This window comes from Athalia rosae, chromosome 3, assembly GCF_917208135.1.
Source record: "Athalia rosae chromosome 3, iyAthRosa1.1, whole genome shotgun sequence".
In the NCBI taxonomy this organism is placed as follows: Eukaryota; Metazoa; Arthropoda; class Insecta; order Hymenoptera; family Athaliidae; genus Athalia; species Athalia rosae.
The window spans coordinates 9,866,179-9,879,717 of NC_064028.1; the positions used below are offsets into that span (position 1 = coordinate 9,866,179).

The window sequence follows — 13,539 nt, forward strand, 5'->3', positions numbered from 1 at the left end:
GTGCCCAGGCAAGGCGTGTGGCCTGTTGCTTTTTCTTTACGATTCAACCCGAAGGGGGGGAAAACGAATACCCCAACAGCAGCAGCAGCAGCAACAGCAGCAACACTGGTGGAAGTAGTTGTAGTTTTTGTAGTAGTAGTGGTAGTGGTGGTGGTAGTTTTAGTTGTGGTGATCGCGGAGGGATCGACAACGATGGGCAACAACGGCAGGAGCAACAGCGCGCGCACGCACATTCTTTTATTTTATGCGATAACAAATAATTCCATTGTTTTGTTATCGAGAAGTTCCCTCGATTTCAGCCTTTAAACAATTGAACTAGAAATTGTTTTTCGAATATTACTTTCCATGAATCTTATACCAACGACTTCAAAGTTAATTATGATATTATTTTTATCCTCACTGGCCTGCCGTTCTAGCTGCCTGTTAGACTGACTGTCTAACTCGTCCGTATTCCTTTCAACAACAAACAGATTCTCGAAGACGGTTTGCTCACTAATCCTGATGGTGACAGCAATTATGATTACGTCGATTCACGTAGAACCTCACTTGGAACACACCACGAAGAATTTTGAACACACCAACAACTTTTAACGCTCCTGCTACCTCCACCAAACCCTACCGCCATTCTCCACGAACACCGCACCACTACTGGGATCTCAATATACCGAAGATATTTCCCTGTCGATGAGAAGGACGCGAGATGATAGACGAGATCGCACGAACTAAACCGAAAACACAAACCAAGGAAGAATTGGGATTAATCCATCCTAGGAATTGGAAGGTGCTGACGTTAATCGTTGAAATTTCAAACTATTAGAACACCTATCTTGGCTTCGTTGATCAACTCGTAGTACTTACGTACTACCGTTGTAGTACCACTGTCAATCCACTTCTGGCGTTATTGACTCAGCAATCTACTATTGAGCTGTTCAAGGGTCTCAATATATTTCAGTTGTGGTTAAATTATTTTATTGCCCAAAAAATGTAATATCAGTTATTTGAATTAAATATGATTTTATTCTTGATATAGAATATTTTTTTCACCTACTAAGTTTATTATTTACATATACTAATGGTGGTTATATTTTACTGAAACAATTCGATTTGACATAAAAACGATGATGTCTTCTAAAAGGTATATTTATTTAATTGTTTTGCTTCTTTTTTGGCCTATACAACTGATGCTCGGTACTGTGGATGTATTAGTATCCTCCAGAACTGAGAATATTAGAAGCCCTTCATAAATCACTGTACACAATCATCACTTTCCATCACTCACTAATTATTACACATTCTAATTGCTACCACAACAATGCAATGAATTCTCAATTGTTTGTTTCATTATTAACTCTTTGTACGCATGCATCGGTAATTATTTTTCTGAGTCAAGGTTTCCAATAAAAATTGCAAGGCTGCTTTTCTCATGTTTATATCCCTTAGTTTGATGACTTATGTTGATTAATTTAGAATACGCACAACTACATGCTCACCTTTCATAGTTCATCGGCTTCAGAATAATGTAGCTAATTTTATTCCAATATGCAGTATATCGTACACTCTTTTCAAGGAGTACAAACTTCATCCGGTAAAAATGGTTTGTTTATTTGAAATTCCCTGAGGTCAGATAACAGAAGTAACAACGAAATATTGGCTGTATCTTTTATAGGTGATTTTCAGATAGTTCTTCACCTTGACTGCCACATATCAACCCTTGAGTATTTTGTTTTGAAATATATGATAACGTCTAAAATTGAATTTATGTCTCTTTTCTAAGAGATACGAAATCCGATCCTGAACTATACTATTTTTAGAACTTAGAATACCAGACTACATCACATTTAAAAGTACTCTCCAAACAGAAACGATAAACAAATCTAAACTCGAACGTGCAATGAAAGTAAAACATCTTACATGTCTTACAGCGAATTGAAAAAGCTATCTGAGGAGAGTTTAACCCGACAGCCGGAAGAAGTTTTTGATATCATCTGCAAGCTCGGAGAAGGGTAAAAGCTCTCTATTTTTAATGATGTGATCTTATAAAGATGAATCACAAGAATAAAAAACTAAAGTTATAGCTGGTAATTTTCTGATTCGCCATTTCCTCCCTAGATCTTATGGTTCCGTATACAAAGCATTGCACAAAGAAAGCGGGCAAGTGCTTGCAATCAAGCAGGTCCCCGTGGATACAGATTTACAGGAAATAATCAAAGAAATTTCTATCATGCAACAATGTGATTCTCCATACGTTGTCAAATATTATGGAAGTTATTTCAAAAATACAGATTTATGGGTAAGAAAATCGAAAACACTATAATAAAGATGGTATTATATTCATTTGTGATGAATGAATATGATGATAAACACAATTACAGATCGTTATGGAATATTGCGGAGCTGGTTCGGTAAGTGATATAATGAGGCTGAGAAAGAAGACATTGCAGGAAGATGAAATAGCGACTATTCTTTGCGATACACTTAAAGGCCTTGAATACCTCCATCTCAGAAGAAAAATTCACAGAGACATCAAAGCTGGCAATATTTTACTCAATAACGAAGGCCATGCCAAGTTGGCTGACTTTGGCGTTGCTGGACAACTTACAGTAAGATAGAATATCGTTTAATTGAAATCATTATAATATACGCTATTCTTTTTGACTTGAACATAATAATCAGATTAAGTTATGGCTGCAACTTCAAGGATTTTTTTTTTTTCAGGACACTATGGCCAAGCGAAATACAGTGATTGGAACACCTTTCTGGATGGCACCAGAAGTTATTCAAGAAATTGGTTATGATTGTGTTGCGGACATATGGTCATTGGGAATAACAGCCCTTGAAATGGCTGAAGGAAAACCTCCATATGGGGATATTCATCCAATGCGTGCCATTTTCATGATTCCTACTAAACCACCACCAAGCTTCAGAGAGCCTGATCAGTGGAGTGCAGAGTTTATAGAATTCGTTAGTGGTTGCCTTGTGAAAAATCCAGAAGAACGAGCGACTGCCACTGAACTTCTCAATCATGAATTTATAGGTATTAATCTAGCTGATAAGAGTAATTATTTATGTACATTGTGTAATCACGTACTAATTGTTATCGCAATCGAACGTTTTCACACTAGGTCAAAACATTCCTTGTCTCAATGGGCAACATTGTTTCACCCTTATTTATATCAATCTTACTATTGAATTGTTGAAGGTAATGCAAAGCAGCCAAGTATCCTTAGTCAAATGATCGCGGAGGCTCATGAAATTAGAGAAAAACAAACTAACAGAGCACATGTTATAAACAATGTTGCAATTAAGGGAAAAATTCACGCGGATGACTCGGTAAAAGGCTTTGCTGCAATTGAGTGTTTGACTCGAATGTTAGAATTTGACGTAATTATTTATTGGACACATTAATAACTCCAGGATGAAGACGATTGCAGTGGAACTATGAAACCTCTCCCAGAAGATGCTGGAACATTAGTTCCTGGTGTAGATCTCCCAGATACAGGAACTTTAGTGTCAGCCATGTTAGATTTAGGAACAATGGTCATTAACAGCGATACTGACACAGAAGCAACGATGAAAAGTTAGTTAGCAACTATAAAAAAATCTTAAAATCATAGATAATTCTTTACAATTACTGCATTGCTTCTTGCAGGGCATAATACGGGATCGGTAGAGTCTGGAAAAAAATATCGTCCTTTGTTTTTGGACCATTTTGACAAAAAAGAAGCAACTGAAATCGGAAGTGTGAGTTTTCAAAATTGGTTCATGAATGTTTAATCTTTTATAGCTATGATAACAATAGTAGCTACAATAATGCAGATTGATATTGTCTGATATCAGTTTGTTCCTAATACCAACAGGACAACGGGCATATGCTAGCAGGACACAATCCTGAAGCTGAGCCTAAATTGGAAGTGCAAAGTCCAACAGAATCTCAGAGGTTTCAAAGTCACCTTCAGCTACAGCTCAATCAAATTTCATGTCCTGTCCAGGAACCGGCTCAAAATAACATATCTAAATTTCAAAACGCATTCACGGAACGAGACTTTGATTTTGTGAGTATTTTTCTGATGTATGTATTGCACGGCATTTGTCAGTAATATATGAATATGATCTTCTATAATTTAATTCTTTCATTTCGCTATTTTGCCTCTCCAGTTACTGCTAAATGTCATTTTTTTTCCTCGTCTATCTGTCTTCCGAAAATATTAAAGTACCTTTCAACGAGTATGTAGCTTGTCAGAAATTTGAAAAACACTGTCACAGGCATCATAATGAAAATTCAATATAGATAAACAAGCATGTCCTTCAGCTGAAGTTCCTCTCATACGAGGAGCTGCAGCAACGAATGGCCAGCCTGGATGCAGAGATGGAACGTGAGATAGATGAGCTTAGACGAAGGTACCAGACAAAAAGGCAACCAATTCTTGATGCCATGGACACAAAGCGCAAGCGTCAACAAAACTTCTAACGCTTCGGTATAGTTTCATTGATTTCCTTGTATTGTTTTTTGCTAGACAAAGTAATCAAAGAGCGTGATAGATAAAAGGGTGTACAGTTGTATAAATGAATAGATGATAATTAAAATTTCTCAGCCTAGTTTCACTAATAAAAATTCATTATTCCGTATCTATTTTGTAATACATGATAACAAAGAAAAAAAAAGTACACCGCAATAATTTTTACACTAGCAATGAATATTTTCTTCGTGAATCTAGGAACTAGTTTATATTTAGCGAAATACGAACACGTCACCAATGTAAATTATTTTGCATAAATTAAAAATGAAATCGCAACCATACTTAATTTTTTTTTGCTATATTACTGTACGTATTGTTAAATGATATTCTTATAGAAATTATCAAATATATAAGGCTAATTGAGAAAATAAATCACGTACTAACATCGATTTGATCGGACACATGTCTCATACTGTTTTGATTTTTTTTTTAAACTTCATTTTCATGAAATCAGCATTAGCCTCCAATGAATAATTGATCTCGTTCACGTTTTCTGTTTTTTCTTTTATTCAACTATTTTTCATTCTCCGCTCACAAATACCAGTGTAAAAGCTAGATTTGTTTCATCAACACTATTAATTTCAGTATCGTCGTGATTTCAAACTATTCTCTGAACCATAATTTTTAACTAATTTATATTTTTCCCAGTTTACTCATTTGTTCAATGTAACTATTTTCGTATAACACACACAGCTGTTCCAAAATCAATTCTAGGGTGAGTAATTTTCTAAAAGTGAATATTGTAACATGTCAAATATTTTTTGGTCTTCCATTCTTACAAACAAATATACTCATCAATTAGTTGTACTAATGAATATTTTGCCAGCATTCATCCAAGGGCCAAGACTCTTGGAATATTTGTATTATTCCATAATTCAAACATTAAAATAATCGGCAGATCAATTTGATTTCCAGTGTTGATGTTCTCCGTTCGTGATAACACGAAGAATGCTCTTGCCTGAAGCATGTGTGCATGCATATACATACATATGTCTCCGTGCACCTCAAGAATTATATCTTAAGGGGATGAAACACCCTTGCGATGCCTGCTTTGCCCGTGTGTTACGTGTTCAAGAGATCTTGCTGGCCGAGATTACCAGGAGGCTTCTTGAAAAGACAATGAAAATGCGTTAGAGAGGAGTTTTCTTACCAGTTCAAAAGAAGGGAAAAAATTTGATGCCTAAGCTGCCATTGGACGTTGATTTCTTGTATCTTGTACTTCACCCTAAGGCATCATTAGGTTTGATCAAGTAAGTCATTACGTAGGAATTCGGTAACAAAAAATTGAGTTGTTAAAACTGATAATCAACTATGTGAGATCTTTAGTGTAAAACAAAAAAAAAAAAAAAGCAATAGATGCATAGTTCAATGGAACAAACTCACAATTATTAATAGTCTCACCTTCAGGAATGCTACAGTTACTACCGACGTGCCAAAAAAATCAAATAGATTAGATTAGCATAAATTACTAATTCCTTACTGGCAGATCACAAGGTAGTGTAAAACAAAACGCTTCTGCAATCCACAGGATATTCTTATACTCTTCTCCGTTTTAATTCACGCACAGCCTTAAAATAGGGTTTCTTTGAACAATTGAATACTTTGGACTTATACCGATTATAAATAACTAAGTTTAATAGTATTGTATAGGTAGGTAAATTGTTTGCCCCCCTAATCTTCTATGATGGGCATTTTATTTCAATCATCACAAAACAACCATTCAGCATTATGCAATACTTTTCTCTGAACATTAGGAGATTCAGTAATAGCGAGAAATTTTGGAGTATCAATCAAATTTGGGGTTTTAAATTAGAAGTCGTGCTATTTTTATAAGTACTGAAGATAGAATATCTTATAGTTACATTTACATTTAAACCGACAGTAGCCTCTATTTTTACTTACCACACAATCATGTACAGATCACTTATATATACATATTTTTGATACATGGAAATGATGTGCCATTGTGAAGTTATAGCTTTACAATTAGGTACGTGTGTGTATCAAACACCGAATCTTTACTTATTTATTGTTTTCTATGTTTCTAATGAATCCGATCAATTTCAACCTAAGTAAAAATCATGGGTTACATAATTGTCAAAAAAAATTCATTTGATTAACTGCATAATCAGTTTGTACATTATTACGTTTTTTTTTTATTTTTATTATTAGTATGTAACAAATCGCAATACATTATAGGTATACTTATGCATAGAATAGACCATGTGAATGCTTTCTCTTTTTTGATAACAACCATTAGAATACATATATTTGTACGAGAGTAAATAAAGAATTATATACATTATACATACATACCTACATCAAATAGTAATTTTCATCGTAGGCCTCAATATTTACCCATAACTCTTTTGAAATGTCAACTACCTCAAATGCCGTTAAAAAATTGCGTCAGATGCATGTAGTATAAATATAAAGATTCATTTATTTTTTATTTTTACAAAACAAATTGATAACAGTACATTGTTGAACCTATATGTATTTTCTTTCATCAATAAAAATTAGGAATGCTGTGATATTCATCTTTGTCCTTAGATTGAATCTTATAGGTAGAGTAATTTCTAACACGTTAAAATTATTGGCATTCAAATTTTACCAGCACTATTCAGTGCAGCGAATACGCTATACATGCCTAGATATGCTTTTTCATTTTAACAATAATAGTGAGTTACTTTTATTTGAAAAACATGAATTCAACCCTTTTGTCTGGTAATTTATATCAACGGGTGGACTATTCATTAGTTCATTTATCACCGAAATATTTTTTTTTATACTTCTATTACATGCTTTTATATCACAGTTTTATTACAGACTATTCGTGGCAATAATAAAAAATTGTACAACTTCGTTTGTAAAAACGAATTCTGCTGCCATGGTTATAATTAGAAACAACTGTAAAAATTATTAACGAATATACTGAAGATCCACAAACATTTTTAACAATAAAGTTAGGTTTGAAAATTTTCATTTTTAACCTGCAGGTAAACTGTGAATAAAAAATTAGCATGCCTTCTTTCTGTTACAATTCGTGCTCCTCTATTCATAATATTATTCTATAAGAATGTTCGGGTGATCCATTGGAAATAAAAAATAAACATTCATCAATGCCTTCAGTTTCAAATCCTAAGTTACACAATTACTGCACATTTGTTGACTCTTTAACAGCTACAAAGTTATTTATTGGACGATAAATAATTATTGAATTTATGTAATCGTCCTTCCTAGTTCCTGCAATGTCTTATTATATTAATCCTTTCTGCTAAAACCACGTTCAGAAATCTTATGCAATACATTTTACACTTGAGCATGTTTTTACATTAGTCATATTATATTGCACACCTTCACTCATTGAAATGATAATACTGAATAATTCTGTGCAGCAGCGATACTTTTATTTTGCTGTACCCATATCGGTACTTGCAAAAGTTGATGTGCTCTAAATATAATATATAATTGGAATTTGGGTGGTTTGACGTATAAAATATTCATCAACAAACAAAGCAGTAGTAATTCAGTATGAGTAGGAAAATATTATATCAAAATAAGTCTATATATTGCATGAAATAATTAGCAAAATGCTACCCTCATGATAATAACGTATTTTCTAACACAATTTGTCATTCTTGAAAATTTTTGAAAAAACCAACTATCGCGGCCATTTATTCATGGAATTATAAAAATCACTTTTTACCAGGTACATAATCGAATACCTCAATGTGGCACAACGATATGAATTCTACTAATTATTATACCTGGTATCGATACATCAACAACGATGTATAATTTTGTAAAATCACCCCTTGGTACAATTTAGTTTCTTCTATGGAAATATAACGGCAATGTAATCTCAGATGTAACCTTATTACGAAACTTATATGTTGGCAAGACTCAGAGATCGTCATCTCCAATCATATGAAAAGCATTGCTTTCGGTTGAACTGTCGCCTTTACTTACAATTGTCACTCCTTTCCTTGCTAGATTCGATTTTTTCACTGTTACTGCTGATAATCTTTCAGTTATTTTTCTCATCATCGGTTCAGCCTTTGGCGGTTCACATTGGTGCTCATTCTTCTACAAAAGATTATTAAATCATATAGTACAGGAATAAGTGTTATAATTATATGATCATCAATTTTCGTTCAGGACTATTGGTTGACAAACCTCATCCGCTTTAGTGATACTGTCAACAGAGGTAGATGTTATAATCTCGCTGCTTCCATCTCTCCTCGTGTACGTCCACATTTTGCTAGGCTTATCCTGTCAAAATAAGAAAATTACAATGTATGCGGAATCAAAATTTCAATCCAATGCTTCCAAGTGAAAGATCATTTACGTTATTTTTATTTCCTCCAATACTCTTTATAAGAAGTTCGTCGATCATAGTTTGTAAGCAGACTGACATTAGAATAGCTTGTTCGGATGAAATGGTAATCCACTGCAGTTGATTTCTAGCCATCAGATATTCAAAGGATAATTCGAGGCTGTAATCTTCATCTTCACGTTTTTCGATGGTCTATGTGAAACAATTCATGTCAGTTTAAACTGTGAATAGAAAAGATCCAGAACAATGATAATTGTTAGGTGCTTCAAGTTTTACCAACATTGTGTAGTGTTGTAATTCGCCAACAGCGCATTCGAGTAACTTTAAATACAGCTTCACATTCTTCTTCACCTTCCGGATAAATTCTCAAATTAAGTTCATTTTTACCAACAGAAACTATAACTCTTGTTCCTGGTTGAGGATAATCACTTATGCATGGAACAAATTGAACATAACCATAATACTTCAAAGATCGTGCGAGTTTCAAGAACTGGAAAATATTATCACTTATTACTATCGTTGATTCAATGAATATTTAGATGCTCATTTAGATGTTGGGGAAAATACCTCTTTTTTATTGCCACCGGCCCGTAGAGCAGCCAGATGTTCACGTGATTCATTTGGAACAGAAATCCACCCTCTATCTATATCTGATATTGCCTGAATGTGAAGTAGATTCAACGCTACTTCATCATGCAATAATTCTTCGTCATATGCAGGATCCCAGTAGCTTTTTCCTAGCACTATTCTGATACTGAGGACAGAAATATTCTTTTGTGTGACAAGAGGGGACTCAAAATTTTGCAGCTTGCGCAAAACTGAAATACAGATTAATAGGGTTACATCTTTAATACAGATTACTGTAATTGAATAGTGCCCAGTAAACTTACCGTTGATATTACCATCGTCTTCCTGGTGCATGAGAAACAGAGCAAAATAGCAGGCATGTTTATCTTGTAGCTTGATATGATGACACACCTTCTGTAAAACCAAACATTTTGTTCAGTTTATTGTCTCCAAAAGTGAAAAAGTGTGACATACCATTAAAATCTGTTCAGAATGCTCTCTACGCGAAGCTAGGATCGTGATTTTGTATCCATTGATTAAAAAAACCTCTAAAGTTTCCTCAGTCGAATTTTCTCCTGCAGTTTCCTGCTGGGCATGTAGTAGAAATCCGTTCAGCAATTCAGAACTATTGATGGTAGAATTTTGTCCGATAGTTTGGATGTATTTTTCAAGAGAAGCACGTCTCTCTTCTTGCTGATTTAAAGTCAATGGAAATAACTTTTTTGGAGGGAATTCAGGTAGCTCGACGTCTAGATCTTTTCCCAACTGTATATGCAGATTCAGCAGCTGTTTGTATCTCACTGTGCAGTGAAATAGCCCATTGATATGTATGTTGTATCCCTATCGGAATGAACAAAGAAAGATATTTGAATAAAACAGGATGAAGAGTAGTATTTACCGGACGGCCATTCTATTATACATTTAATGGCACTAATCATGATGATGGTATCGTTATTACCAAATATGCATTTCCACCATTATCGATGAATTCTTGAGTATCTGGGATTGAGAAATGCATGTTGGACAGCGTCTTCTGTTCATGTAGTAGATTGCACTTGGAGCTCTGTATGCTACCATTCAAGAATACTGAAATGAAAGAAGATATAAAATAAATAACACGCCCATTTGTGATGCATAATGATTTAGTAGAGTTCATGAACTCAACAGAATTCTCAATAAATATATCGTACCTCATATACTCTATTTTGTATTGATTGATTATAGATTCTATCACTTTAGCTATACAGGTCGATGAGATAATATTCGTGATAACTTACAAATTCGTCATTCGATTACGACACAGTGAAGTATAGTTTTTTTTTCCTAAAAGCAAGTTTGGAAAGTGATTGAACAGCTGATTATAAGCTGACGGCAGAACTGACAGTTCACTGACAGTTCTGTTCAACGTTTACATTGGTTTACAATAGTTTACATACATATAAAGGATTTTGTTGGTTTATGGACGGACTGAATTGTGAACCTATTTATTGTTAGAAATCAACGCGCATACCTCTGCCGGCTAGTATTGGACTTTGGAAGGAAGAGATGTACAATTTTTTTCTATGTTGAAAATTTTTATCCAGGACTGAATACCTGGTTACTTCCGTTCTTCATGGTTACTTCAATTCGTCGGACTCCGAATGTTTCAGGAGAAGGTTGCTTGGATCACATGAGATGTTGATTGTAGTATGTTGATCTGAGGAATGATTTACTTCTGATCGGATTCACCGACTGTTTCAGAGAGGAGAAAATAATTTTTGTATTGTTTGTAACGGAATCTGCGTCGTCGAATATTTTGACACCTTATGTAAATGTGTAGAAATAATAACAAGGAGTCAGTAATCTGGAAAACATAAGTATTATATTGACAGCATCATGTCAGGAATTGATCCGCCCCCAGAAATTCCAAAATTCTCAGGTAAATACAATTCGACATTTATTAATGTCTCGTTTCAAATTCGGCCTGCATCATTCTGGATTCAATGTACCTTGATCATCGATCGTATTACAGCTGAAAATCATGAATTCATTATTCCTAAGAAGGCCATAAAAATTCCGGATGATATGATTGCTTGGCAAAAGTCGGAGGCATATTTTGTAAGTAATGTCATCTGAATGGGCAGTATATATTTACGAAAACATTAATGTCTAAACTAGTTAACTTATGTTATGTTACCCTTTGTTGTGATGTCAAAACAAAACAATGGATAAGATAATTCTATTAAGATTTAAATGAGATCAGTTCTTGTTTGGTTGGATGAATATCTAAATTTCGAAGACCCCTCAATCTTCATCTTTGTATTTTTCAACTCTATATTTCTGCTTACAGGAGTATCTAGGGTTTTTATTGGCCCTGAATGAGTCTGTGCAAGGCAAATCACTGGATGTGAAATGCTCCGAATCAGTTACAGTTAATAAAACTGTTAACATGTTGAAAATATTTGACGACTGGATAAATTCTATTCCACCTATAGATCAGCCACAGAGATTTGGAAATAAATCTTTTCGTACATGGCATGCTAAGCTGTTAGAAGTACGAATTTATATTACTCTGTAATAAACTTTTTCAGTAGTTACCATTGTAGATTAAGGGTTCTTACTTCATTCTCTATAATATTCTAGGAGAGTATTGGAGAATTGAGAAATGTGATTCCAAAGGAGCTACATCGAGCAATTCCTGAAGTAGTTCAGTACTTGTATGAGAGCTTTGGTAACCCAACGCGTATAGATTATGGAACTGGTCATGAAATGGCTTTTATAATGTTTCTTTGCTGCATGTTCAAAATATCAGCATTTCAACCAGAAGACAAAACAGCTGTGGTAGTTAAAGTCTTCAACAGGTGAATAAAATCTAATGATTTTCAATTGGTTCTGATTGTCTCACTGATTACTTAGTTGGAAATAAATCATGGTATGTTTATCAGGTATCTTCAATTGGTGCGTAAATTACAGTTAACATATCGTATGGAACCAGCTGGCAGCCACGGGGTTTGGAGTTTGGATGATTATCAGTTTGTACCTTTTATTTGGGGTAGCGCTCAATTAGTTGGTGAGTCACAAAAAACTTGACCAATTAAAACTAGAAAATCAAATCAAGACGGAATTAATTAGTTGACGACATCACAGGTCATCCCCGTATAGAACCCCATCACTTCTTGGACGAGGGTGTGTTAGAGACATATGCAAACCAATTCATGTTCCTCAGCTCAATCGAATTCATTTGTCAGGTGAGCAGAACCACCAAATCATGTGAATTGTAATGATCGTACTATCATTAATCAGATCTTTTAATCGTAGGTTAAAACAGGACCTTTTGCCGAACATTCCAATCAGCTGTGGAATGTTAGTGCGGTTTCCTCTTGGTCAAAAGTTAATAGCGGACTTATAAAGATGTACAAAGCAGAGGTAGGGTGATAGCAACCCTTGGATCGTGTCTTTCATGTTCAAGTAGGGTAGATTTCAAATTAAAGTGCAAGGCATAAAATTGCTGTCTTTTGTTCACAGATATTAGCCAAATTTCCAGTCGTACAGCATGTCTTATTTGGTTCATTGTTGCCGATAAGACCAGCGCCTGCAGGGCTCGGCTGCAAACCGATAGGCCATCCACCTGTTCCAAGTCGTTCTTCATCGTCGACTCATTAAATTATAGCACTATCCTGTCAGTGAACAATCTAACTATGTACTTCTGTTTCCCTGTTACGAAATACAAGATATCTATGTTATGTATACATGGTTCATTCGAAACACTTGATTTGATCCTTTGTTTTATTTAGCAGAGCTATAACCATTGAAAATTAATTGTTCTGTATTTTTGTTGACTGAACAGTGTATGGCTTGCACTAACGTCACTGGAGAAGAGTACCTTCAGTGAGAAGATTAGGAAGTCAGCCGGGGGAAAAATATTCTTTATGGTGAGTAGGCTTAAGCATTGAGGCCTTAAGTGAGCTTGGAGACAGATATTTCCAACAATTATCAATCGACATTCTTACAAGCTCCCATTGCATGGATCATGAAGAAATATCATGAAGGTCCTAGATCAATTCAAAAAGGATGCAAAAATAAGTAGTATCAAAAGCCATAGAATTGATAAAACATGTATAATAATTCATTATCGAC

At 34.6% G+C, this 13,539-nt stretch overlaps 3 protein-coding genes across 6 annotated transcripts; 2 read left to right on the forward strand and 1 right to left on the reverse strand.

The window, feature by feature from the left end:
* The first annotated feature begins 698 nt into the window (after positions 1–698).
* LOC105692234 (serine/threonine-protein kinase 3) lies at positions 699–4,916 on the forward strand. 3 transcript variants are annotated; one of them, XM_048652280.1, is made up of 10 exons: positions 699–1,135; positions 1,923–2,003; positions 2,110–2,290; positions 2,373–2,600; positions 2,716–3,034; positions 3,197–3,330; positions 3,415–3,577; positions 3,650–3,741; positions 3,858–4,052; positions 4,289–4,916. In XM_048652280.1, exons 1-10 carry the CDS (start codon positions 1,119–1,121, stop codon positions 4,466–4,468), a joined length of 1,590 nt encoding a protein of 529 aa, XP_048508237.1. In that variant the 5' UTR covers positions 699–1,118; the 3' UTR covers positions 4,469–4,916. The 3 variants fall into 3 exon arrangements, with proteins under 3 accessions (XP_048508237.1, XP_048508238.1, XP_048508239.1); XM_048652281.1 differs by having other exon boundaries at positions 3,200–3,330; XM_048652282.1 differs by having other exon boundaries at positions 3,200–3,330; positions 4,310–4,798.
* Positions 4,917–6,937: 2,021 nt separating this feature from the next.
* Positions 6,938–10,870, reverse strand: LOC105692227 (sorting nexin-17). 2 transcript variants are annotated; one of them, XM_012411292.3, is made up of 9 exons: positions 10,701–10,870; positions 10,382–10,509; positions 9,898–10,263; positions 9,747–9,837; positions 9,424–9,674; positions 9,137–9,346; positions 8,869–9,048; positions 8,697–8,792; positions 6,938–8,606 (listed from the first exon to the last, which is right to left on the reverse strand). In XM_012411292.3, exons 2-9 carry the CDS (start codon positions 10,439–10,441, stop codon positions 8,424–8,426), a joined length of 1,437 nt encoding a protein of 478 aa, XP_012266715.2. In that variant the 5' UTR covers positions 10,442–10,509; positions 10,701–10,870; the 3' UTR covers positions 6,938–8,423. The 2 variants fall into 2 exon arrangements, with proteins under 2 accessions (XP_012266715.2, XP_012266714.2); XM_012411291.3 differs by having other exon boundaries at positions 10,614–10,870.
* A 183-nt stretch (positions 10,871–11,053) lies between these two features.
* LOC105692229 (serine/threonine-protein phosphatase 2A activator-like) lies at positions 11,054–13,151 on the forward strand. Its single transcript, XM_012411293.3, has 8 exons — positions 11,054–11,341; positions 11,435–11,520; positions 11,753–11,956; positions 12,046–12,263; positions 12,348–12,472; positions 12,550–12,650; positions 12,721–12,828; positions 12,928–13,151. The coding sequence occupies exons 1-8, from the start codon at positions 11,299–11,301 to the stop codon at positions 13,063–13,065; spliced, it is 1,023 nt and encodes a 340-aa protein (XP_012266716.2). The 5' UTR covers positions 11,054–11,298; the 3' UTR covers positions 13,066–13,151.
* Positions 13,152–13,539: the final 388 nt, after the last annotated feature.

Coding starts and splice junctions, on each gene's coding strand:
- LOC105692234 (XM_048652280.1), top strand. Junction 2,291..2,372: donor TCAAAAATACAGATTTATGG/GTAAGAAAATCG, acceptor ACACAATTACAG/ATCGTTATGGAATATTGCGG. Junction 3,035..3,196: donor TCTCAATCATGAATTTATAG/GTATTAATCTAG, acceptor ATTGAATTGTTG/AAGGTAATGCAAAGCAGCCA.
- LOC105692227 (XM_012411292.3), bottom strand. CDS start 10,441: ATGCATTTCTCAATCCCAGATACTCAAGAATTCATCGATAATGGTGGA. Junction 9,675..9,746: donor AGACGATGGTAATATCAACG/GTAAGTTTACTG, acceptor TCTGTATTTCAG/TTTTGCGCAAGCTGCAAAAT. Junction 8,793..8,868: donor TTGGAGGAAATAAAAATAAC/GTAAATGATCTT, acceptor TTATTTTGACAG/GATAAGCCTAGCAAAATGTG.
- LOC105692229 (XM_012411293.3), top strand. CDS start 11,299: ATGTCAGGAATTGATCCGCCCCCAGAAATTCCAAAATTCTCAG. Junction 12,473..12,549: donor GGGTAGCGCTCAATTAGTTG/GTGAGTCACAAA, acceptor ACGACATCACAG/GTCATCCCCGTATAGAACCC. Junction 12,651..12,720: donor CAATCGAATTCATTTGTCAG/GTGAGCAGAACC, acceptor TTTTAATCGTAG/GTTAAAACAGGACCTTTTGC.